Below are 25,173 nucleotides of genomic sequence, written 5' to 3'. Positions count from 1 at the left end.
ACTGCCATCTGTATCCAGGGTCTAGACTGCCATCTATATCCAGGGTCTAGACTGCCATCTATATCCAGGGTCTAGACTGCCATCTGTATCCAGGATCTAGACTGCCATCTATATCCAGGGTCTAGACTGCCATCTATATCCAGGGTTTAGACTGCCATCTATAACCAGGGTCTAGACTGCCATCTGTATCAGAGGTTACACTGCCATCTACTGTATATCCAGGGTCTAGACTGCCATCTATATCTAGGGTCTAGACTGCCATCTATATCCAGGGTCTAGACTGCCATCTATATCCAGGGTCTAGACTGCCATCTATATCCAGGGTCTAGACTGCCATCTATATCCAGGGTCTAGACTGCCATCTATATCCAGGGTCTAGACTGCCATCTATATATACTCCATTCCCTTCATTGTTGGGGTTCCCGGCAGTGACACCTGAATTATGGATATGCCATTTATATTATTTGTGCTAAAACCCCATTTAATGACTATATAATAAAACGTTCTGAAATGTTCTAAGATATTTTGTGTTTCTCTGATTGCTGTTAATGAATGGAAACAATGTTGCTTGTATTAAGGGATTCAAAACCTACTCTGATAATGTGCTGTCCGCACAGTTGCACAGCTTGTTAGCTAGAGAGAGCGCCATGCAGCAGTATGAGCAGGATGCCTCTGGATTTAATGTCTCCTCCCCGCACGTTTATTGGCTGCTACGCAGTCAATAAACGTGCGGGTAAGTACTGCCACTCACCATAATGCTGTAGCCATGTTGGTTACTAGCATTACAGTGATTGGCTGTCCGGAACGCGTCATCGGGTGCTATAAAGCACCCGATGATGCGTGGTTCGGCTCAGTCTTAGTCAGGGAGAGCTGTGCTGAAGAAGGAACAGATAGTGTAGGGAATTGAATTTTATTTTTTTGTTAGGCAGGGTTGGTGTTAGAGACCCAAAAGTCCTTTTAAAGACTATTGTTGTGTCTGGCAGCAATATATATTTTTAGTGCAACCTGCGCTAAATTACGTGCAATTGTTTGGCCGCTGCACACAGCGACATTATCTGCGCTACATCTCCTGTGTAATGTGTGATCTTTTTCTTTGTATATGTATTTCGCCATAGTAATGTGCACCTGCATACATGGTTGTGCTGATTGAATCCCCCACATTTTTTCTTTGTAGTATATATTGGAGGCGTGGCGATCTCCATGCAGTCATGCACACCTGACCAGTCAGGCTGGTTTTAAAGTCAGTATAAAACTGAGTCTGCATATATAGCGCCTACCAGTAGCCATTTGGCTCCAGGAGAAGTATATAGTGGGCTCAGCATGCATGTTGGTACTTGCATCTCTGGATCCGATGAAAGCTGTAATAGAAACATAGAAACCTAGAATGTGTCGGCAGATAAGAACCATTTGGCCCATCTAGTCTGCCCAATATACTGAATACTATGAATAGTCCCTGGCCCTATCTTATATGAAGGATAGCCTTATACCTATCCCATGCATGCTTAAACTCCGTCACTGTATTTGCAGCTACCACTTCTGCAGGAAGGCTATTCCATGCATCCACTACTCTCTCAGTAAAGTAATACTTCCTGATATTACTTTTAAACCTTTGCCCCTCTAATTTAAAACAATGTCCTCTTGTAGCAGTTTTTCTTCTTTTAAATATGCTCTCCTCCTTTACCGAGTTGATTCCCTTTATGTATTTAGCAGTTTCTATCATATCCCCTCTGTCTTTTCTTTCTTCCAAGCTATACATATTAAGGTCCTTTAACCTTTCCTGGTAAGTTTTATCCTGCAATCCATGTACCAGTTTAGTAGCTCTTCTCTGAACTCTCTCTAGAGTATCTATATCCTTCTGGAGATATGGCCTCCAGTACTGCGCACAATACTCCAAGTGAGGTCTCACCAGTGTTCTGTACAGCGGCATAAGCACTTCACTCTTTCTACTGCTTATACCTCTCCCTATACATCCAAGCATTCTGCTGCCCTATTACATTATCTTCCCACCTTTAAGTCTTCTGAAATAATTACTCCTAAATCCCTTTCCTCAGATACTGAGGTCAGGACTGTGTCAAATATTCTATATTCTGCCCTTGGGTTTTTACGCCCCAGGTGCATTATCTTGCACTTATGCACATTAAATTTCAGTTGCCAGAGTTCTGACCATTCTTCTAGTTTTCCTAAATCCTTTTCCATTTGGCGTTTCCCTCCAGGAACATCAACCCTGTTACATATCTTTGTGTCATCAGCAAAAAGACAAACCTTACCATCGAGGCCTTTTGCAATATCACTTATGAAGATATTAAACAAAATCGGTCCCAGTACAGATCCCTGTGGAACCCCACTGGTAACATGACCTTGTTTTGAATGTTCTCCATTGACTACAACCCTCTGCTGTCTGTCCCTCAGCCACTGCCTAATCCACTCAACAATATGGGAGTCCATGCTCAATGACTGCAGTTTATTGATAAGTCTTCTATGTGGGACAGTGTCAAAAGCCTTACTAAAATCTAGATATGCGATGTCTACTGCACCTCCACCGTCTATTATTTTAGTCACCCAGTCAAAAAAATCTATAAGATTTGTTTGACATGATCTCCCTGAAGTAATGGCACCGGACGGGGTCAAAAGCAGAGTGTGCTTGGCGTGCATGCTGTACCTGCGCTCCCTGGACTTTGTGTGGCTGTCATGGCCCACAAACAGGTAGGAACTAGTGTTAGGGACCACTCCATAGAGGCGACCTTGACGTGGTGAGTGGCTTATTACGCTTTGGCCAAAATGTACACCAATGCCTCATCCAGCATAGAGGCAGGGCAGAATGCTGGTTGCAGAGCGCCATTGCATTTGTGTCTTTTTCTTTGTAACGTGTGATCAGCCTAAAAATATCTGTGACATCCAGTGTACTTTTTCCGTAGACGCTGCGGACAGTGACATTACCTGCGCTACATCTCCTGTATAACGTTTCTGCATCCCAAATATCTGTGACATTGACTGTACTTTATTTGCGCATACACTTAAAAAAACGGCGCTACTGTATGTGTGACATAATTGCAAGCATATATACCATTTAATATGCTCAAGGCGAGCTGTAAGGGACGGGAAGTGGCCGTGCTGCTGATGGTGCACGCAGAGGCCATGGCCCTGGGCGCGGTGAAACTGTGCCTGCTGACAGAGCACAAGAAACACACTCATCCATGATACCTAGCTTCATGTGCAGGGCAGCGCAGGACACCACTCTCAAAGTCAGACCAGTGCAACCAGGTGGTCGGTTGGATTGCAGCAGATAATACTTCCAGTCGGTTAAGCACCACCCTGTCTTCCACAAAGTCCAGTCTCAGTAGCCAAGAGTCTGCTCAACACAATCCTCACCCTGATCCTCCTTCCTCCCACCATGGAGAGTCTTTGCAAACAAGTGATCCCACACTCTGATATTCCAAGGAGCTCTTTTCATCGCCATTCCTTAATTTGGGCCTCTCGCCAAGCCCACTTGAAGGGAGACATGAGATCTTGTGCCCTGATTCCCAAATTCTTGAGCATCCACAAGAAGATGGCGGTGGGGAACGGCAAGTAGTGTTTCACAAGGTGGATGATGATGATGATGAGACACAGTTGCCAATAAGTCAACGGCAATTACTGTCTCAAGAGGTTGATGATGAGGATGAGACACAGTTGTCAATAACTGAGGGTGTTGTTAGGTCAACAAGTCAGGAGGATGACCAGAGTGAGGAAGCGGAAGAGGAGGTGATGGACGATGAAATCACTGACTCAATCCAAGCGAGGACAGCAGTACAGAGGGGGAGGGATCCGTAGCACCGCAGGCTGGAAGAGGAAGTGGAGTGGCAAAAGGGAGAAGGCGGGCCACACCAAACAGGCCCGCAACTGTTCCCCGGAGCACCCACTTGCGGAAATCTCCCTTGCCAAGGGGTAGGTGTTCCGCAGTCTGGTGCTTTTTTGAGGAAAGTGCGGACAATAAAATAATTGTCATCTGCAACCTGTGCTGTACCAAAATGAGCCGGGGAGTGAACACTAGCAACCTCACCACCACCAGCATGATCTGCCACATGGCATCAAAGCACCCTAATAGGTGGGCCAAACGCCTGGGTCCCCAATAAGTGTCTGGGGGTCACAACACTGCCTCCTCTTCTCCTGTATTACGTGCTGCCCAATCCCCTGTCCAAGACGCATCCCCGGATGCCTCCCGCCCTGCACCTGGACTTTCGCAAGCACCATCAGCTAGCACATCCACTTATGTGTCCCACCGCAGCGTACAGATGTCCATACCCCAGGCCTTTGAACAAAAGCACAAATACCCAGCCACCCACCCACAGGCCAAAGCACTAAATGCGCACCTTTCCAAATTGCTGGCCCTGGAAATGTTGCCATTTAGGCTTGTGCACACTGAGGCCTTCCACAGCCTGATGGCGGCAGCTGTTCCTTGTTACTCAGTCCCCAGCCGCCACTATTTTGCCCGGTGTGCCGTCCCCGCCTTACACCAGCATGTGTCCCGTAACGTCACCCGTGCCCTGACCGACCCAGTTATTGGGAAGGTCCACTTAACGACTGACACATGAACAAGTGCTTTTGGCCAGGGACGCTACATTTCCCTGACGGCACACTGGATGAATGTTGTGGAGGCCGGGAGCGAGTCGTACCCTGGGATGGCACAGGTGCTACCGACGCCAAGGATTGTGGGCCTAATTCTATCAGGGTAGTGGGGAAGCGGCAACAGGCCGAGCTTAAACTGATCTGCTTAGGTGACAAACAGCACACCTCCGCAGAGCTGTGGCAGGGGATAAGGGACCAGACTGAGCTGTGGCTCTCGCCACTGAACCTACAACCAGGCATGGTTATATCTGATAATGGCCGTAACTTGGTGGCGGCCTTGGAGCTCGGCAAGCTCACACACATACCATGCCTAGCCCACGTGTTCCACTTAGTGGTTCAGCAGTTTCTCAAAACCTACCCCAATTTGCCTGAGCTACTGGTGAAGGTGCGCCGCGTGTGTGCCCATTTCCAAAAGTCATCTACAGTTGCCGCCGGGCTGGCAACGCTGCAGCAGCGTATGCAATTGCCAGCTCACCGACAGTTGTGTGACGTGAGCACATGCTGGAACTCCACATTCCACATGTTTTCCAGGCTTTGTGAGCAGCAGAGTGCAGTAGTTGAATACCAGCTGCACCATGGTTGTCGCCTTTTTAGTCAGCTTTCGCTCGTCAAAAGTGAGGATTGGGCATGGATGTCTGACCTCTGTGAGGTTTTACGCAACTTTGAGGAATCAACACAGATGGTGAGCGGAGATAATGCTATTATCAGCGTCACCATCCCACTTCTGTGTCTACTGAAACGCTCACTTCTCACAATAAAGGCGGACGCTTTGCATGTGGAAGAGGTGGAAATTGGGGAGGACAGTACATAGGGTGATAGCCAGACCACCCTCAGTTCGTCTTCTCAGCGCGAATTGGATGATGATGAGGCAGAGGTGGAGGAGGAGCAGGAGATGGTTGCCTCTGCTACAGAGGGTAGTACCCATAGCAGGTTTATTCCATCTGTACAGCGTAGACAGGGCCGGCGCCACCCATAAGCAGAGTAGGCCACTGCGTAGAGCGCACTATCTGCCTGGGGGCGCCGACACTCTGGAGTCCGAATCCCAAGCAGTAGCACCCAGCCGCCGCCTGCGCCCCGCCCCCTACTTGTGATCCATCTGACATCATCTCTTTGACTCCCTTTGGTTCCTGTACTTGCCGGCCAGATGCGCTGCGAGTGCAAGCCTGCCCGGGCATGAGTTTGTTCAGTCACTTCGGGCAGAGCGAACACGCAGCTTTGTTCAGTCACTTTGGGCACGCAGCTGACACACAGCTGGTGTATTTAAATCTCATTTAGCCTGTCATTCAGAAAAGTTTCTCCTGATATTCGAACTCACGACCTTTCACATCAGATGCAAAGTATTTACCCACACAGCTATGAGAGCTGTATAGCCAGTCACTTAAAAAAAAAAAAAAAAAATATAAGACTTCTACTGTAGGTAACTTTGATACCTAGTGTACATTCATACACATCACAGCTGCCCCAACACACCCAGCTCTGCTACATCCATACACAGTGTACTGGGGCAGCTGTCATGTGTATGGATGTACACTAGGTATCAAAGTTATCTACAGTAGAAGTCTTATACTTTTTTTTAAGTAACTGGCTATACAGCTCTTATAGCTGTGTGGGTAAATACCTTGCCTCTGATATACAGAAGGTCATGGGTTCGAATCCCAGCATAAACTTTTCTGAAAGACAGGCTAAATAAGAACACGAGCACCAAATCTTCAACACAAGAGGCTGGTGGGAACACAGGCTAACATGGAGGTAAGTCTAAAAGTGTTTTTTTTTTTTTTTAAATACCGGACTGTTACTTTACTGCCACGGGGGAGGGGGGCTATTGGCGCCATGATACTGGCACATGGAGGGGGAGGAGAGAGGCACTTGATACTGGCACATTAGGGGGCAGGGGGAGAGGATAGCACTATGATATTAGCACATGGGGGGGCTAGAAATGGACATGAATCATGAGGGGCAGAAATGTGAATGATGGGGGAGGGGGAAGAAATGGACATGAATCATGAGGGGCAGAAATGTGAAATGATGGGGGGGGGCAAAAAATGGACATGAATTGTGAGAAGCAGAAATGTGAAATGATTGGGGGGGGCAAAAAATGGACATGAATCATGAGGGGCAGAAATGTGAAATGATGGGGGGGGGGGCAGAATGTAGATTCGCTTGTGTTGACAAAAATCCTTGCACTGGCCCTGACTTCGGGCGCGCAATCCCGTGAGACCAGTGACCTCCAGAGGTGGGTCTTGCGGGATCACGCGCCGAAGACACATGATCTTGGCAAGAGCCAAGACAATGTGGACCTGGAGCACAGCGAGGAGCAGAACCTGGTGAGCACCCCTGGCAACCGCACTCTGACAACCTGCACTAGGGTGTCAGAGGCTGCAGGACAGTGACTGGCAGCAGGGTGGCACACACTTGTGTACAGGGGTCAGGGCACACCTGCTGCTTGACTAGGGGCCATAGATTCTGACTGGCACAGGGTGCCCAGCAGTGGCACATGGAGCATAATAGGTGGCACAGGCTGTCTAAAGGGCTATGAATGGTACAGGGTTCAGGACAGTGCCAGACTGGCAGAGGGCACAAGGCATATTGTTTTGTGTTGCCCTGGTGGCACAGGATTTCAGACAGTGGCTGAATGGCGCCTGGCAGTGAATAGGTTGCACTGCTCGTGTTTGGTGTGCCAACCTGCTGAACAGCGCACAGTGATTGGCATCACTGGGATGGTACTAGGTGGCAGACAATGGCTGGATATTATATATAGTAATAGAGTAATGAGCGAGCACTCATACACTTGGCAACCAGATTGACATATGCAGAAAATATTTATTAAATCCCCATAAAATACAAGTAATAAAATTTATAAGAACAATGTAGCAATAATATACAACATTACAGTCACATATATTGTGGTAGATATGATCGACACTATATTCATATGACTCAATAGTGTCGATAAATTCAATAGTATATATCACACCAAAAAAACTTCAAGTATATGCTGTTATTTGGGAAAGAGGGGGTATTATCTTCTAGTGCTCTATCCCAATTTGGGAAACTGAATGTCACTGAAAATGTTGTAGGTGTATTCACTGGGAGCGCAATATGTTCATAAAGTGTCCACAGGAATCCTGATAATGTGAGAAGTCTCTTATAGCATATCCTTTTAAGGTCGATATGAGCTTTGAATTGAAGAAAACTTTAAATCGATGTTTGGCTTACCGTCTAGCGTCTGCTGTCTCCCTATTGCTTCAATTGAGCTTTAAATATTTGCCGGCTTATTCAGTCGCTCCATACAGCAAGCTGGTTTGGATTTCGCGGGAGTTCCAAAGATCGCGGGAGTTACCACTCTGTTCCGCAATTTCCTTTGGTGCAGCTTTCGACGATAAGAGTAGTTAATCCTTTACTGTAGAGATTTTCTTCTGTATGGCCATACAGTATTATCGGAGACTTTTCAATGCAGGTACATCACTTGTTTCACCATACGCGTTACGGGTAAATTCACTCTCCCTTCCTCTACCCGAATCTACCCGTAACGCGTATGGTGAAACAAGTGATGTACCTGCATTGAAAAGCCTCGATAACACTGTATGGCCATACAGAAGAAAATCTCTACAGTAAAGGATTAACTATTCTTATCGTTGAAAGCTGCACCAAAGGAAATTGCGGAACAGAGTGGCAACTCCCGCGATCTTTGGAACTCCCGCGAAATCCAAACCAGCTTGCTGTATGGAGCGACTGAATAAGCCGGCAAATATTTAAAGCTCCATTGAAGCAATAGGGAGACAGCAGACGCTAGACGGTAAGCCAAATATCGATTTAAAGTTTTCTTCGATTCAAAGCTCATATCGACCTTAAAAGGATCAGCTATAAGAGACTTCTCACATTATCAGGATTCCTGTGGACACTTTATGAACATATTGCGCTCCCAGTGAATACACCTACAACATTTTCAGTGACATTCAGTTTCCCAAATTGGGATAGAGCGCTAGAAGATAATACCCCCTCTTCCCAAATAACAGCATATACTTGAAGTTTTTTGGTGTGATATATACTATTGAATTTATCGACACTATTGAGTCATATGAATATAGTGTTGATCATATCTACCACAATATATGTGACTGTAATGTTGTATATTATTGCTACATTGTTCTTATAAATTTTATTACTTGTATTTTATGGGGATTTAATAAATATTTTCTTCATATGTCAATCTGGTTGCCAAGTGTATGAGTGCTCGCTCATTATTCTATTACTACATTTCCCTTTTAAGAGAGGGTGGGGTGATTCCCTCTATATAAGCTAGCAGCACCATACCTTAACTACTTGCTAGTGAGCCACCACAACCTACCACTGGATATTATATATACATGACCATAGTCAGACTGGCACAGGGTACGCGACCATAGTCAGACTGGCACAGGGTACATGACCATAGACTGGCACAGGGTACACGACCATAGTTAAATGTTGCATGCAATAGGTGGATGAAAAAGGGGCGGGTAAAGGGGTGTGGTCAATGGGCGGAGTCAAGGGGACGGCAAAATTAGCTTTTGCCTAGGGTGGCAAAAATCCTTGCAACAGCCCTGAGCGTAGATGGGCAGAAGAGGAGGAAGAGGATGAGGAGATTAAGAGTCATCCTCCTGATGACGGCAGCGAAGTCTTGTCTGTTGGGACTCTGGCACACATGGCTGACTTTATGTTATGCTGCCTTTCCCATGACCCTCGCGTTGTACGCATTTTGGCCAACGCCAATTACTGGTTGTTCACCCTTCTCGACCCCCGCTACAAAGAGAACTTATCATCTCTCATTCCTGTGGTGAAAAGGACGAGCAAAATGGTGCAATACCAGAAGGTCCTTGTGGAAAAATTGCTCGAAAAATTTCCATCTGACAACGCTGGCTGCAGAGTCCGTAGTTCCTTGGGCAACCGAGGAGGGGAGACGAGGGGAACACACAGCAGTTCCAACAGGGGCAGGGCAACACTTTCCAAGGGCAGTTTCATGACACTCCACCAGCACCCTCACCCTGATTTCGCCCCTAATGTTTTAGAGGGTCAGCTCAGCAGGAGACTCTCACCCCTAATTTTTTAGATGGTCATCTCGGCAGCAGGCCCTCACCCATAATGTTTTAGATGGTCAGCTCGGCAGCAGGCCCTCACCCATAATGTTTTAGATGGTCAGCTCAGCAACAGGCCCTCGCCCCTAATGTTTTTGAGGGTCACCATCAATCATAATTTTTCAAGGGTGTGTATGATGCCCTCCTTTATGTGTAATAAAGGGTGTATTGTAGTGCCGGTTTCTTGTAATTTTTGGCAGCCCTTTCACTTAGTGCATAGGCTTTATGATTGTAGGAGTCCCACTACCTGAACAATTGTACCACAATGTGAATTAGTTTTGATCACGAATATTCAAATTGTGAATTTTTATTGCGAATATAGGTACTTTGAAAATTCACGAATATTTTGAATATAGTTATATATATTCGTAATTTCAAATATTCGAGATTTTTTTAATGCGATTAATTGTGGTTTTATGTTTATTTTAATTATTGTGTTTAATCATTGTGTTATAATAAAGATCTATTTATAAATGCGTATACGACTCTGGCTGCTACTTTTGGTGTCAGATATTTTGGGCATAGGCCGGAGCAAGGGTGTTATTTTTGCCCATGCTTAAGATAGGTGTTAAAGCTTCAGTTCCAGTAGATTACTTCACATTTTAAGGTCAACTCACCTATGTCTTAGGTATAATAACACGACCATCTCCTGTCCTATTGCACTGCATTATGCTTTGATGCCAAATTATACCTCCCCATAGTAATATGACGAGATTCAGTTCCAGTAGGTTGCCTTGCATTTCAGCACCAACTAACCTAGGCTTGCAGTACAATGATGTCACCATAGCCAGTTCCAGTAGATTATCACATCATTTGGTGTCAGTTGACCTCTCTACATGTCCAGCTTCAGTTCAGGTAGATTACAATACATTTCGAGGTCAGGTGACCTATGCCTTAGGTATGAGAAATTAGCATTTCTACTCCCATTAGACTGCATCAGGTTTTAGTGCTAATTGACCCTTCCACTGAGCATAGCATCATAATCAGCTTCAGTTCCAATAGGCCACAGGGCATTTGAGGACTATCTAACCTATCTATATATCCAGTTCCAATGCAACATGATTTGGTGTGAACTGCTTAATAACATGACCAGCTTCCAATTTCAGCAGATTTCAACACATTTTGAAGCCAACCAACCAATGCCCTAGGTATAAGAACAAGACCATCTCCAGTCCCATTACACTGCATCGTGTTTGGTACCAGTTGACCCTTCCCCCAGGCATAGTAGCATAACCAGGTTCAGTTTTCAGAATAATGAAGAACATTTCAAGACCAACTGGCCTATGCCTCTGACGCAATGAAGTGTGAAACTTCAAACGCATTTCAGTGCCAAATACGTTCCTCATTGTTTATGACTAGCTGCAGTTCCAGTTGATTACCTAGATCTATATATTTAACCAGTAAGAACTAATTCTCTTTGTCAGGAGGAATTCCATGCTGTTGGTCAATGTCGCCGCCCTGGTAGGAGGAGCGCTTATGGCTCTCTCGAAGATTGCTTGGTCCTTTGAGATGCTTATTATTGGGAGATTCATCATTGGGATTTTCTCTGGATTCTGCACTGGTCTGGTACCTATGTATATTGGAGAGCTGGCACCCACTGCTTACCGAGGAGCTCTGGGGACACTAAACCAGCTTGGCATCGTAGTGGGAATATTGATAGCACAGGTATGTGATGGTGTGAGGTACAATATACAGTCATCTGAGGAGAAGTAATGCATATATCAACAGGCTGCCTATAGGGCTAGGCTACATAAATCCCAGCCTCTAAACAGGGACATTGTATCATTACTTTCTCATGGTCTAATACATAATTTATCTTTCTTTACTTGTATCTCCTCTTTTAGATTTTTGGTCTGGAAGTGATCTTAGGGTCTAGCACATACTGGCCACTCTTACTAGGGATCACCGTTTTCCTGTCGGTCATCCAGTGTATACTGTTACCATTCTGCCCGAAAAGTCCCCGATATCTACTTATTATGAAGAAGGAGCCTGAAAGAGCCGAGAAGAGTGAGTATCATGAGATTACCAATGGTCCCAGTATTGGTGGTAGTAGACCTCTATAATTTTGTGCCTATGTACAATAAAATTGGTAGGAACAAATGAAGAATTCAATGGTTTGCCCGACTTTTGGATGACATTTATTGTTGAGTATCCAGTGGTTACGGTGGATAATCCATCTTAAATTACAATTTATCTACACATGGTCAACACTTCTCAATGCTTAGGAGTCCTATTCTTGCCTAAAGTGTTGACCTTCTCTATCTCTTATGCCATCTATTTAACTTTTAGGAGTAACTTTCTTGATATGATCCAATAAAAGTCAAACTTCCCTTATACATTCATGGTTTTACTAGCCCTAATGAATTAAAAGTCCATATCTTCATGAACCAGGGTTGAGTCTTTAGCAAAGTTTACTCATTGTACCCTATGAAAGTGATGGCTCAAACATTGTAACATAGTACATAAGGCCGAAAAAAGACATTTGTCCATCCATTTTGGCCTGTTATCCTGCAAGTTGATCCAGAGGAAGGCAAAAAAAACCTGTGAGGTAGAAGCCAATTTTCCTCACTTTAGGGGAATAAAAAATTCCTTCCCGACTCCAATCAGGCAATCAGAATATCTCCCTGGATCAACGACCCCTCTCTAGTAGCTATAGCCTGTAATATTATTACACTCCAGAAATACATCCAGGCCCCTCCTGAATTCCTTTATTGTACTCACCATCACCACCTCCTCAGGCAGAGAGCTCCATAGTCTCACTGCTCTTACCGTAAAGAATCCTTTTCTATGTTTGTGTACAAACCTTCTTTCCTCCAGACGCAGAGGATGTCCCCTCGTCACAGTCACAGTCCTGGGGATAAATAGATGATGGGAGAGATCTCTGTACTGACCCCTGATATATTTATACATAGTAATTAGATCTCCTCTCAGTCATCTTTTTTCTAACGTGAATAACCCTAATTTTGATAATCTTTCAGGGTACTGTAGTTGCCCCATTCCAGTTATTACTTTAGTTGCCCTCCTCTGGACCCTCTCCAGCTCTGCTATGTCTGCCTTGTTCACTGGAGCCCAGAACTGTACACAGTCCTCCATGTGTGGTCTGACTAATGATTTGTAAAGTAGTAGGAATATGTTCTCATCACGGGCATCTTATTTGCTTGGCTTTCTCCTCGTCGCTCTCTGCGACTCCCCCCTCATTACTCTTTAAAGGGCCGACACCTTCAGATTTATACTTTTTAACATTTACATAATTGAAGAACATTTTAGGGTTAGTTTTACTCTCTTTGGCAATTAATCTCTCGGTCTCTAGTTTGGCCGCTTTTATTTGTCGAAAGAAGGCTATAGCTGATCGGGAACTGTTTATCCTTATAGCTGATATGATGACTGAGCTTAGAGTCAGAACATGTATGGGGTAATGTGCATATCTGATGGTCCTTTTCTTTTTTCCTTCGGGGTCCAAGAAGGGATACATGTTTCAGTGTTCTACCAAGCAAAGTTTAAAGATTTCCTTGAAGGCCCTTCTCTCACTGAACTATAATTCACAGTAGTTTGATCATTTCTGTTTTATCCTGAGCCAAAGTAAGACCTCATATGACAGAGATGACATCCCAACCTTCTTCCCAGTAGACATATAACCCATCAGTGGTCTTCCTTCCAACCCAACATTGACATAATCCATGAAATTTTTCAGCCCTGGTGCAAATACATTACTTAGGTCTGTAAATGGTGACATTTTACTCCTCCATATGTGAGAAAGTCATTATGGGTTAGTAATATTAATTGATACAAGGTGACAGGTCCAAGATTATATGCATTATTTTGCATTGCAGTTTCAGCAGATTTGTGCCTGCACACTAATTTCATTTTGTTAGGCTGGGCTATGTAACTTTGGTTATCCTGCTAAGTCATTGCACCTTCACACAATATTATGTTAAGGTTTTCTTGACCCTATTTGGCCACCAGCAATAGAAATCATGGCCGCACAATGCTAGGAACATGGTTGTGTCTACTACCCTTGCACCATCTCTAGCATCTCCACTAAGAGTAACCTCCACAAATACAAAACTGTGAACTTAGAAAGGTGGCAAATTTCACTTCCCAAATTTTTTTATAGAATGGGTTATCAATGTGTCCATTCCATTCCATTGGGTTTCTGAAGACAACCCATCTTGCATTTTATTGACTTGACTTGGATAGAGTAACTTTACTTTGCCTTTCTTATCTTATATGGACTTGCTTAACCTACACAATGTGAATTAAAGTTCTACAGAAAGTTCGAGGAACTCATGATGTGACCGCTGACATTGAAGAGATGAAGGAAGAAGGTGAACGCATGGCACGGGAGAAACCTGTGTCCTTTATAGAACTGTTCCGTTCTAGACAGTATCGGCAACCCATTATTATCTCCATCGTTCTGCAGCTTTCACAGCAGCTATCTGGCATCAATGCTGTAAGTAGCTTCATTTTCTGTCCTCTTTGCGAGAGGTTGTATATTTTATTCAGTGTGTTTTATTACCTACCGAATTTATTTCTTTTTTTATTGCAGGTCTTTTACTATTCCACAAGTATCTTCACAAAAGCAAAAGTCCCTAATCCAATTTATGCAACCATTGGTGCAGGTGTGGTCAACACTGTTTTCACGGTGGTATCGGTAAGTATACATGTTTGCAATGATTTTGCAATTCCATAATGTGACTTTAATGTTTTAGGGTAATGCAAATATCTCCACAGTTGGCCATGGTGCGATAGTTGTCTTCTATAGGATACAAAAACTGCATCTAAAGGGGTACTGCTGAGTCTGTCTTATGTCGTACTCCGGGGTGTACATAGAGGTTATGGGCCCAATAGTATTGAAATGAGAGAATGATTCGTGGAATTATTCAGTCTGCCTTTTACTCAGGAAATTTTTAAACGTATGAACCATAATCTTGTCTCTTTCAGCTCTTGGTTGTAGAACGCGCTGGACGTCGGACTCTGCACCTCGTTGGTCTTGGTGGAATGGCCGTGTTTGCACTAATATTGACAATTGCCCTGAGACTAATCGTAAGACCATGGCTCAGATTTTGTGCTTCCTCCTGCCAATTCAGCCCTCTAGTTCAGAAGCCCACACTGAACCCCACACTGGGACCAGCTCAGCATGGACTCAACCTCCAACTAAGAGCAGCATGCCTACAGTACAGTACATAATTCAGTGTTCAAATAATTGCACCATACAGCACTTACATGATACCGCCATAAAGTGCTGAAATAATCCCATCATACTGTGCTTACATAATACTGCCCTTAACAATAGCAGCATACGGTGTTTACACAATACCACCAGAAAGTGTTCAAATATTACCCCCATTTGGCGCTAAAGTAATGCTATGATAGCAAATAAATAACAGTACGATATATCTCCCAAATAATATGATCACCATATACTTTACTAATAGTTATTGATATGACGCTATCACCAGTCTAGCACCACCCCCATGTAGTGACTCTTTAGAGTCCTGTGGAGAAGGGTAACGTCTTCATTTTGCATTCTGTTGCAGGACATTGCCATGGGATGGAGCTACGTCAGCATCGTGGCAGTCTATCTGTTTGTGGCTTTTTTTGAGATCGGCCCAGGACCCATTCCTTGGTTCATTGTAGCTGAGCTCTTCAGTCAAGGTCCTCGGCCAGCGGCCATGGCGGTATCTGGATGCTCCAACTGGACAGCCAACTTTCTAGTGGGCATGTTGTTTCCCTATGCAGCGGTAAGTTGGAAAGACCAGATAGTCTTTTTGGACATGGGGTGGATTGGGACTCAATTAAAGAATACTCTCTAATGGCGTTTGTCATGTACCGGGGACCAGACCAGCCCACCGCGTCACTTGAAAAGGGTTGCCCAAGCCCTTCAGGCCGATTCACCTCACGCCCTCACACGCTGTTACGCCCTGCGCCGGGCCGTAACTCAGCATAAATCGCCACCTGAAGCCTGCAAGCACACACACGCAATAACACGAAACTTATGCGGCCACCACCTGCCCGTTATGAGGTCGACAGGACGCCCCTGAGTGTTCCCCTCGGAAGCAGACACACACACTATAGTAAGCCTCACGGAAAAACAACATACAGCCTCAGACGGCACACACACTTTTCATGGAGCTAACAGGTTCTTAAGGTTACAAGACAAACCATCAAACTTTTAGGTTTAATGTATGAAAAATGGACAGCACTGGGTTGCAAAAAATGATTAACAAGAGACATACATAAATGGCAAACAATTGTAAAATAAAAAGGAGAAAACATAGAAAGTTCCGATAATTAGCAGTTATGTGGTAAAAGACCTTTCCTCCCAGGATATTTGGGCAGAGTAATGGTGCTCAAATTAATTTTATTTGTATCTCCCACTTTGTGACACCCAAATATCCCAGGGATTACATTTTTATGTCTTTCCTTCAAGGGTAGGCCTGAGGGGGATTCTCCCTCACACCTCTGACTCAGCCCCTCTGGGCCGAGCTTCATTATCCATGCAGCCTGCCCCCCCACCCCCGGCCATCTAGGGAACAGGTGTGAAAATATCCAAAAGATATTTTCCCAGTTGCCCTGGTGAAGATACAGGCCCCAGCCCTTCTTCATAATTCATATCTCCTAGCATATCAAACGCGACACGTCCAGGACGCTCGGAAGGGGAGATCCTTCTTTTAGAAAGATGAAGGCGAGTTGATACGCCATGTCTGGTGTCTATGCGATGCCCCCATCATACCAGAGGTGATGAGCTGGATTTTGGAGACATCTGCCCCCTCCTGAACAAGTTATGAAGGACTACAAATTATTGTTCATTCTCTGGTTAGGAAGCCCCCTGCTGACAAAAGGGGCCAGAAAGTCTGCAGTCTCCTGTCCTGAGATGTGACCAGCAAACGGTCCCATCCTCGTTAGCATCTCTGTGCTAACTACCTCCCGGGGAGCAGTTTGGCTGTTTCCCAGGTACGAGGCAGACAGCTCGACTCTCTCTATGCAGCCTTAAACCAATTCATAAATTAATTACCCCCAACACGGCTGCTGGCCTTGTAATACAGAAGATAAAAATACATAAATACATATATGTATATCACACCGGAATATCTTACACTACGACATATAACCATAAAACATATAATGTCGCTGCAAACATTATAATAACTAAGGATAAGGTGGTCCTTATTCCTGACAACGTTCTCCCAACTTCATATTTTTTCCTCTATCTCCCTGACCATCTGTTTTTATTCTACAGGACGGATGTGGCCCCTATGTCTTCCTCATTTTCATGGGTCTGTTGATTATCTTCTTCATCTTCACTTTCTTCAAAGTCCCCGAGACAAAGGGCCGGACATTTGAAGAAATTGCCAAGGGCTTCCAGGATAAAAGCCATTTAAAACCTGTTGCCAAGCGTAACAGTGTAGAACTTACAGGAGTCAAGGCCCAGGATCCAATAGGGTAAACACAACAGGATCAATGGTCCCTCTAGCTCTACCTCCTCTCTACAGAACGTTTACTCCGTAGACCATTCATGGACTGGGACATCTCAAGAGTTTTTTTTTTTGCTTGCTAAGGATAAAAACCCATACTATAAAGGGGGGAGGGAAAGAAATAAGAAAAAAAAAAAATGGTCCCCAAGCAAAACAGATTTATCATTGTCTAAAATAGGACAGAGACCTGCCGAGCCTGTAAAAATTGACCAGTTTCTGAAATCGCCAAATGTAAATACAAGGACAGTACTAAAAGGGAAGCAGGATGTAAGACGGATGAGGTAGCGGATAATCACTTTCAGGATGGAGCAGATGATGGTGATATTCCTATGGTGGACCCCTCTCCATTAGTGGAGATTCTAGCCACGGTCAAAAATAATGGAAAGGTGATACAAGATATTGCATGGCAGCTGTGAGTAGTCCAGTCGGACGTGTCTATAATAAGAGACTATGTAACTAAGATACGAGACAGAGTTACTGCCATCGAAAAGTCTGTGGGCTCCCTGGAACATGAAACAAAAGCTTTAAAATCTGAAATTGCCATCTTGAAAACGGATTATAATAATCTAGAAAAAAAAAGTTGTGGACTTGGAAGACAGGTCGAGACGATCTAATGTGAGAATTCTGGGGCTACCTGAGGGTGCAGAAGAAAAAAATCCTGCCGGAAAGATAAAGTCCTTGATCCTTGAAAACTTTGGAAAGGAGCACTTCTCGCCTTTATTTATAGTGGAGAGGGCCCATCGGATTCCCGGGGGTAAACCAACTCCCGGATTGCAGCCACGGGTACTCCTGGCAAAGATTCTTGTTTCTCGGGATAGAGACGTGATCCTAAAGAGGGCTAGGGAGTGTTCCCCTATTTTAAATAATGGTAGAAAATTGTTCTTCTTTCCGGAAAGAGATTCATGAAAAGAGATGGAGTTTTTTAGCTGTAAAAAAGCATCTACAGGGCAAAGATATTAAGTACTCTTTCCTGTATCCAGCTAAATTCCGGCTTATTTTTAATGGAGCAACTCATTTTTTTGATACTCCGGCTCTTGTTACGGACTGGTTGGACCGGAATAATCTTTAAGCAGTGGCGTGTTATATTTTTTTTGTTATTTTTTCTCAGTATTTCTGGTGGGGGCAGGATTAGGACAGGGGGAGGGATGGTCTAGGTAGAGAGGTCTGCTTTTTGTTAATGGCGGATCATGCGTCTCTTAGGATGGATGAGCGGGGAGATGGGGTTCAAGGGGGATTGGACGTGATTAGCTGATTACATGTCTGTGAGATTTCTAACTTGGACTTGGGGACATTCAGGCTGTGTTTGATTTAGTTCAGAGACACTTACCTTCGGTTGTCTGTCTATTAGAGACCCACTTTACTGAAGAGACTGTGATGCGGATTAGTAGAGGATGGGTCTCGCAGGCATTTCATTCCACCTTCACCAGCCACTCTACAGAAGTCACGGGGTTTATACATAAAAAGATTGATTTTGCCTGCGAGGCATCCTCTATTGATAAGAAGGGGAGATTTGTTTTTCTGTATGGGAAACTTCTTGGAAGATTAGGTATTTTAGCTTTTATCTATATTTCTCCCCCCCCCCCCTTTTCTTTTGATGTACTTAACTCTTTATTAACGTTTGTGGAGAAATGGCCAGATTGTCCTACCCTAGTAAATAGGGATTTCAACTGTGTTATGAACCCTAAGACTGACCGGATCTCTATGGGTGGAGACACTTATACTTCTGTATCTAATCAGGGGTCTCCTCTGACTCGATTCTGTCAGGAGTCGGGGTTTGAAGATGTCTGGAGTTTTTTAGGACGGGGGAGAAGAGCTTACTCCTGTGTGACTAGATCTAGGAACTGCTTTAATAAATACAAAATATTTGAGACTTATTAAACAAATGGAATACGAAGCCAGGTCGCTCTCGGATCATGTGCCGGTATCCCTTGAGCTTTGTATGTTTGATGATAGGGAAGGGGTAGTATCTCCCTTTAGATTAAACCCCTATTGGCTGTCGGTAATAGACAACCATGATTGGATGAAACAGGAGATGGTTATACTTCTGGGAGGTTAGTTATAAATCAGCTAAAATCCAACTGGTATGGAATGCATTTAAGGCTTTTGTGAGGGGGCTATTTGTTAGCAATATTTCCAACTTAAGAAGGGGGTATGGGAGGAAAGAGAGGGCTTTAAAAGCAGCTGCGTTATATGGGATGAACCAGTTCTCCAGGAAAAAAAACTGAGGAGAATAGGAGGGTGATGCAGAATGCAAGTCAGGAGTATTCCGATTTTCCCCTGGATAAGGCCCAGCAGAGCCTCTTTTTCAAGTGACAAAACCAATTCTGTGAATCCGGGCGCCCAGGAAAACTCCTGGCTAAGGTGATATCTAATCATCAGGATAAAAAAAAAAGAAATAGGTAGCTTTCGACTAATCGAGGGTGCAATTGCTGAAAATCAGGAAAAAATAAAAGGAGCTTTTATAAATCACTTCTCGGAAATATATAAAACTAGTAATAATATTTCGGATGAAATGATGGATGCCTACTTGGACTCCATCACTTTTCCGGTTCTTACTGAAGTACAGAGGGAATCCCTTGAAGTAGAATTCTCACTACAGGAGTTAGAGGCTGCAATAAACCAGGGAAACTCCTCCCCTGGTTTAGAGGGCTTTCCCTATGAGCTTTATCGTAAGTATGGTGATGTTATTTTCCAACTTTTTTTTAGGGTAATTGTTGAGTCGTTGGAGGACGGTACCCTACCCAAGTCCATGGCAGAAGCAGTAATTGTATTAATATTGAAAAAGGGAAAGGATCCCCTAGGTATGGGGTCATATAGACCGATATCGCTTCTGAATACCAATGTTAAGCTCTTGTCAAGGATGTTGGCCACAAGGCTCTGCAGAGTTATCGCCTCGATTATACACCCTGATCAGAATGGGTTTACCCCCAATAAAGGTACTCATCATAACCTTCATCGTCTCTTTGCGAACATACAGTCCCCCGGGGGGGATTCCCGCTCCATTCTGTCTTTGGATGCCTCTAAGGCATTCAATAGGGTGGAGTGGAAAGTCCTGTGGAAGGTGTTGGGAAGGATGGGATTTGGACCGAGATTTATAAGTATGGTTAGGCTTTTGTATAACTCCCCTAGTGCGAGATTAAATCTTAATGGCAATCTGACCCCGGGTTTTATGTTGACCTGAGGTACTCGTCAGGGCTGTCCACTTTCTCCATTATAGTTTGACTTTTATATTGAGCCTTTAGCACTTAGTGTCAGGCAAGATACAAGGATTGAGGGTTTTGGAGTATCGGGATCAGAGGATCGGATCTCTTTATATGCAGATGATGTATTATTTTATATAAATCACACTAACATAACCCTTCCCAAGAGTTATTCGCACAGTTAATTATTTTGGGGAAGTCTCTGGTTTAGATCAACTGGTCAAAAACTACCCTTATGTTATTGGATAATTTTGAGTATCTGAGTGAGGGGCCCTTGACAATGTTAAAGGTTGTTGATTCAGTTGAATATCTTGGCATGATGATATCGCCTAGGATTGAGGATTATATTCAGCTTAACTTGATGCCATTGATAAGTAAATTGAGATATAAAATTACCATATGGCTTTGATTACCCCCAACTAGAGCCAATAGTCCCATCCCTAATTAAGATGGTGATTTTGCCCCAACTTCTCTATATTCTCAGGAATTCCCCAATATGGATCGAGGATAAGTTTTTCAAACTCATTGAGCGGATGATCAACGATCTACTTAGTTATGGTTATACTGTCAATGGGAGAAAAGTGCTCTGTGTAAGACTTTGATGAAACAATCCCCAATTGATAATATATTTAAATTATTGGAATCTGGGCGATTAATCAATGTTGAACAAGACTATAGAGTGACTGGGAAGTTATTCTCTAGATCCTGGACCACGATTAGAAGATGGATGGGGATAAAGGGATCTTTTTTATGCACGCCTCTTTGGCATAATTTTTTTGTTACAGGAGGTTGATAAATTACTTGGGGATAAGTTTTGGCAAAAAAGTAATATTTTATATCTTTCACAGGTGGTGAAGAATAGAGAGGTGTTGCCTTTCTCCAGTTTAGCACAAATGGGTAATTTAGGTAATATAAGTTGGTTTAGTTATTTTCAGATACGTTCAGCACTTTTTAGTGTAAAATAAGTTTTAATGTTAGAGATAGACACTTCTTCACCTTTGAATGCTGTGTTGGGAAGTTCAGGCCATAAGGGCAGGATCTCCCAACTATATAAATTATTAGTACACCTAAAGAGAAAGACAGGGCTAGCACTCAATAGTATTATATATATATAAACTTTATTAGCGTCTCCATACGAGACAAATCACAGTAAAATACACATAGGGAACAATGGATGGTGAAAAAAGAGCACACAAGATGACATGGAGCATGACTAAACCTGAAATGGCGAATGAATTCAAACAATGAATATATAAATATGGCATATATATGCATGTGGGCCAAACAGGATGTCAAAAATACATATAATCAGGCAGAACTATAAAAGCTAAGTAGAGATATCATACACTGTATACGGGATATAAATATAAAGTGCATAGTGCAAAAATCGCAGAATACATAGATAACTAAAGCTGAATGGTTCACTATAAAGCCATAAACAATATACCTGTGTAGTGCTCCAGCAACCCCAACGTACGTTTCACGCAAGCTTCTTCCCCCTGAGTCATTTACTATTGGTGCTTATTATATAAATTATTAGTTAAGGCACTTTTTTATAAGGCTGTCTCTCCGGGTCAGAGGGCCTGGGGAATTGATTGCCCAATGGTTACGTCACAGGAGTGGGGAAATATACTTGGTTATTCAAAATTTGTATCGCACAATTTTAACCATATATTGATACAGTTTAATATTACACATAGAATGTATATCACGCTGATCAGGCTTAATAAACGTGGTTTACGAGAATCCTCGAATTGCGCTCGGTGTGATTCACAGTGGGCAGACTTTTTGCATATCTTTTGGTTGTGTCCAGATCTAACACTTTATTGGGTCTCAATTCATAATTTTATTACTCAAAAACTGAGGGTAGTAATCCCCCTTACAGTGCTGGACATTGAGTGTCTTATCTAAGGTAAACTGCCACAAGTATCAAAAGATTCTTTTGGTTAAAATTATGTTCTTAGCCAGACTCTTAATTACTCGAGTCTGGATCTCTCAAAACACCCCAAAGTTCAATGAGTAGTTACATCTGGTAAACAAGGCTAAGAGATATGAGAATGTTTTATATAACCAAAGAAACTCTGAAGAAAAATTGTCTAGGATATAGGGAGGTTGGAAGTGGTAGGCTCTCTTTAGTGATCCCCTCCCCCCGCTCTCCATTTTATTTTATTTTTTATTTTTCCTTCCATTTTATGGAGGGATTAGAGACGCATCCGCAGGGAGGGAGGGTAGGGCTGGGTTGAGTGGGTTGGGATTGGGGGAGAAAAAAAAAACGGGGATAAGAACTAATGATGTTATTGATTAATTATGTATTTGTTTTAATTTTGTTATTTTCTAAATAAATAAAAATTTAATAAAAAAAAGGGATAAAAACTCAAAATTTTGTGAGATGGAAACCTTAAAAAAGTGACATCATTCTCCAGATAATTGGGAAGACACCAACATCTTCATGAAAGCCCCGGGATCCATCATAATATAATCATTGCCATCACAGTATTCACTGTACATAATGTATTATAAGGATGGAGGGTCTCATGGTGAACGAGCAGGACCAGGACCTTCAACAAGTTACAAGATTCACAGAAAATACGTCAAATTTATTTATTAACTGTGTAATCAAAAGGATTTTTTTTTATATTTGATTTTCTATCCCGTTTGGTTCACGTAGTTCTTCAGAAACATCTTCCCATTTTCCCACAAGCCGAGGCATGGCTAGCCTCTAAATTAGGAATTGTCCGCTTCGAACAAACCCTGATTGTGAGGAGGATCCCTGGAAACCTTTGGGAAATCTGTAGAAAGTGTTAGATTTCTCTGCAGCACATCCAGAAGCATGAATGAATGGCCTTGTAATGCCGGGTGAAACCAAAGCTGATGCTTTGGAAATATTGAGGCCAAACAAAATTCTAACATAAATGCAAAAGCAAACTTTTGGTATTTTGTTAATAGGCCTGTAAAATGTGTAAAATTAGATCATACTCTGGAAAATGATGGTTCATGACGTAAAATGTGTTTTTGGACGGTTGTTTCAAATGAAGAATCTAAGTGATATCTGTATGATACTGTATGATGTGTATATGGTTCTAACATGTGTATATATGTCTCCCCTGCTTTGTCTGCAAAAGAAATAAAAAATAGTAAAAAATATTCAGGCAACAGAAAGGTCAACATTTTCTTGTTGTACTACAATTTGGGTGCAAGATAATGCCAGTATGTAGCACATAAAGCCTCCCATTGGTCATATGATGTTGTAAAACCTCATGTGAACTAAGTTTTACAAAAAATTTGACCCAGGGTACCAAGCAAATGAATGCTCCTGGCTTGCAATTTTTGGTTGTTCTCTAATATTAACTCAATAATGCCATATAGCTCCAAGGTAATACTGATATCGAGAGATCACATAATAACACTAAAATAATGGTAAGATAACATGCAGAATGTACATAATTTTTTTTTGAAAACCCTACATAATTACACATCAGTCATATACAGGTACATACTACATAATTACACCATAAAGTGCTGAAATGATATGCCTTATCTGCACACAATATTTCACCATATCCGGTACCTCTCAATAATACTGGATGATGGTACCATGTTAGTATTATATTGAGTTCCAGTGGTGGCAGATGAAGGCGGGGGTCTTTTCGCTTGGTTGTTCCTTGCCTACTCCTTTATCCTTCAAGAAGAAGACCTTCTTTCATTGGTTGATTGATGTGATCTGATCCATAATATCAACTTTTTCACATGGTGCATCTAGAAGGTGGTAACTTGTGCAGGTCTCAAATCAGTTTTACTTGAAAGGCTTTATCTATTATGGACATGTATGGTATGTACTGTATGTATGTACCAGCCGGACCTTCACTGATCCCTATTTCAGAAGATCGATGATTCTCCATTATGGTAATTGGCGGGAATGGGGACGGGAGATATCATTCTTGAGTTTGTGCCGATCTCATACAGTTAGACCTCCAGTAAATTCTGCAGAGGCCGGTGGTGGCTGATGGTCCCCTGATCGCCAATCCTCAATCCTATCCAGCCAAGAAGAGTTGGAAATGCATGCCCGTGGCCCTCTCTAGTCAGGAATCATTGCCATGGTTGTCTCCATAACTTCATAAACTTGATTGGAAGATGGCATGCCTGAAATGTCAACTCACCAGTATATGGCGGCCATTTTGGCATTCGTGGGAATGTAGCCTATGTGTGAGTGTGATGGATGGGCACATAGGAAAGAGTGGGCATGACAAGCCGTGGTTTCAATTCCCTCTTTGCTTAGTTTAGGGTCTTATTCTGAGCAGTATCTGAAACTAGAGACAGGGGTTTGGTCAAATGCAACCGAATCCAACACAAAAACATATATGAGTAAACAGCTATATATAGTGCGAAAAGCAAGAACCAGCGTCTCCTACATGCCATATGTTTTCTCATACGTGGCAGTCACATCAATATAAATACCCAGAGTGTAATGTGAAGCTCCTAGGCTCCAATGCAAAATCTGTAATAGGCCCCCTAACCCACTGTTTGTCAAGACTATGGCGGAAACTCTGGACTCTCTCAGGCACTAGGGACCAGGAGGCACCTTAACTCTGCACCGTATATAGGAACGCCCCTAGGACAAACTCATGTCTACGTAATAATCTACGCTTGTTATCAGGTGATCGTCACATGTCTGAAGTCACCTGGAAAAAGTGTAAGGGGGAGAAACCTATCACAGCTGAATGGATGGTCGTCCTCAGTCCTCCAGAGCAGGATCTTTGTACTCTAACCAACAGGGTGGAC

The 25,173-nt window shown here is 43.2% G+C and overlaps 1 protein-coding gene across 1 annotated transcript in view; it reads left to right on the top strand.

The window, feature by feature from the left end:
- Nucleotides 1-17,465, top strand: part of LOC121003189 (solute carrier family 2, facilitated glucose transporter member 3-like) — a 29,191-nt gene extending 11,726 nt beyond the window's left edge. The window contains exons 4-10 of the mRNA XM_040434827.1: nt 11,144-11,384; nt 11,564-11,726; nt 13,982-14,169; nt 14,266-14,370; nt 14,661-14,762; nt 15,257-15,460; nt 16,960-17,465. Of these exons, the coding sequence (XP_040290761.1) occupies nt 11,144-11,384; nt 11,564-11,726; nt 13,982-14,169; nt 14,266-14,370; nt 14,661-14,762; nt 15,257-15,460; nt 16,960-17,166 (1,210 nt within the window). The 3' untranslated portion in view covers nt 17,167-17,465. The remainder of the gene's footprint in view (nt 1-11,143; nt 11,385-11,563; nt 11,727-13,981; nt 14,170-14,265; nt 14,371-14,660; nt 14,763-15,256; nt 15,461-16,959) is intronic.
- Nucleotides 17,466-25,173: the final 7,708 nt, after the last annotated feature.

This window comes from Bufo bufo, chromosome 6 (assembly GCF_905171765.1).
Source record: "Bufo bufo chromosome 6, aBufBuf1.1, whole genome shotgun sequence".
NCBI lineage: Eukaryota > Metazoa > Chordata > Amphibia > Anura > Bufonidae > Bufo > Bufo bufo.
The sequence above is the reverse complement of the archived record's forward strand: the minus strand, read 5'-3'. Positions and strand labels throughout refer to the sequence as shown.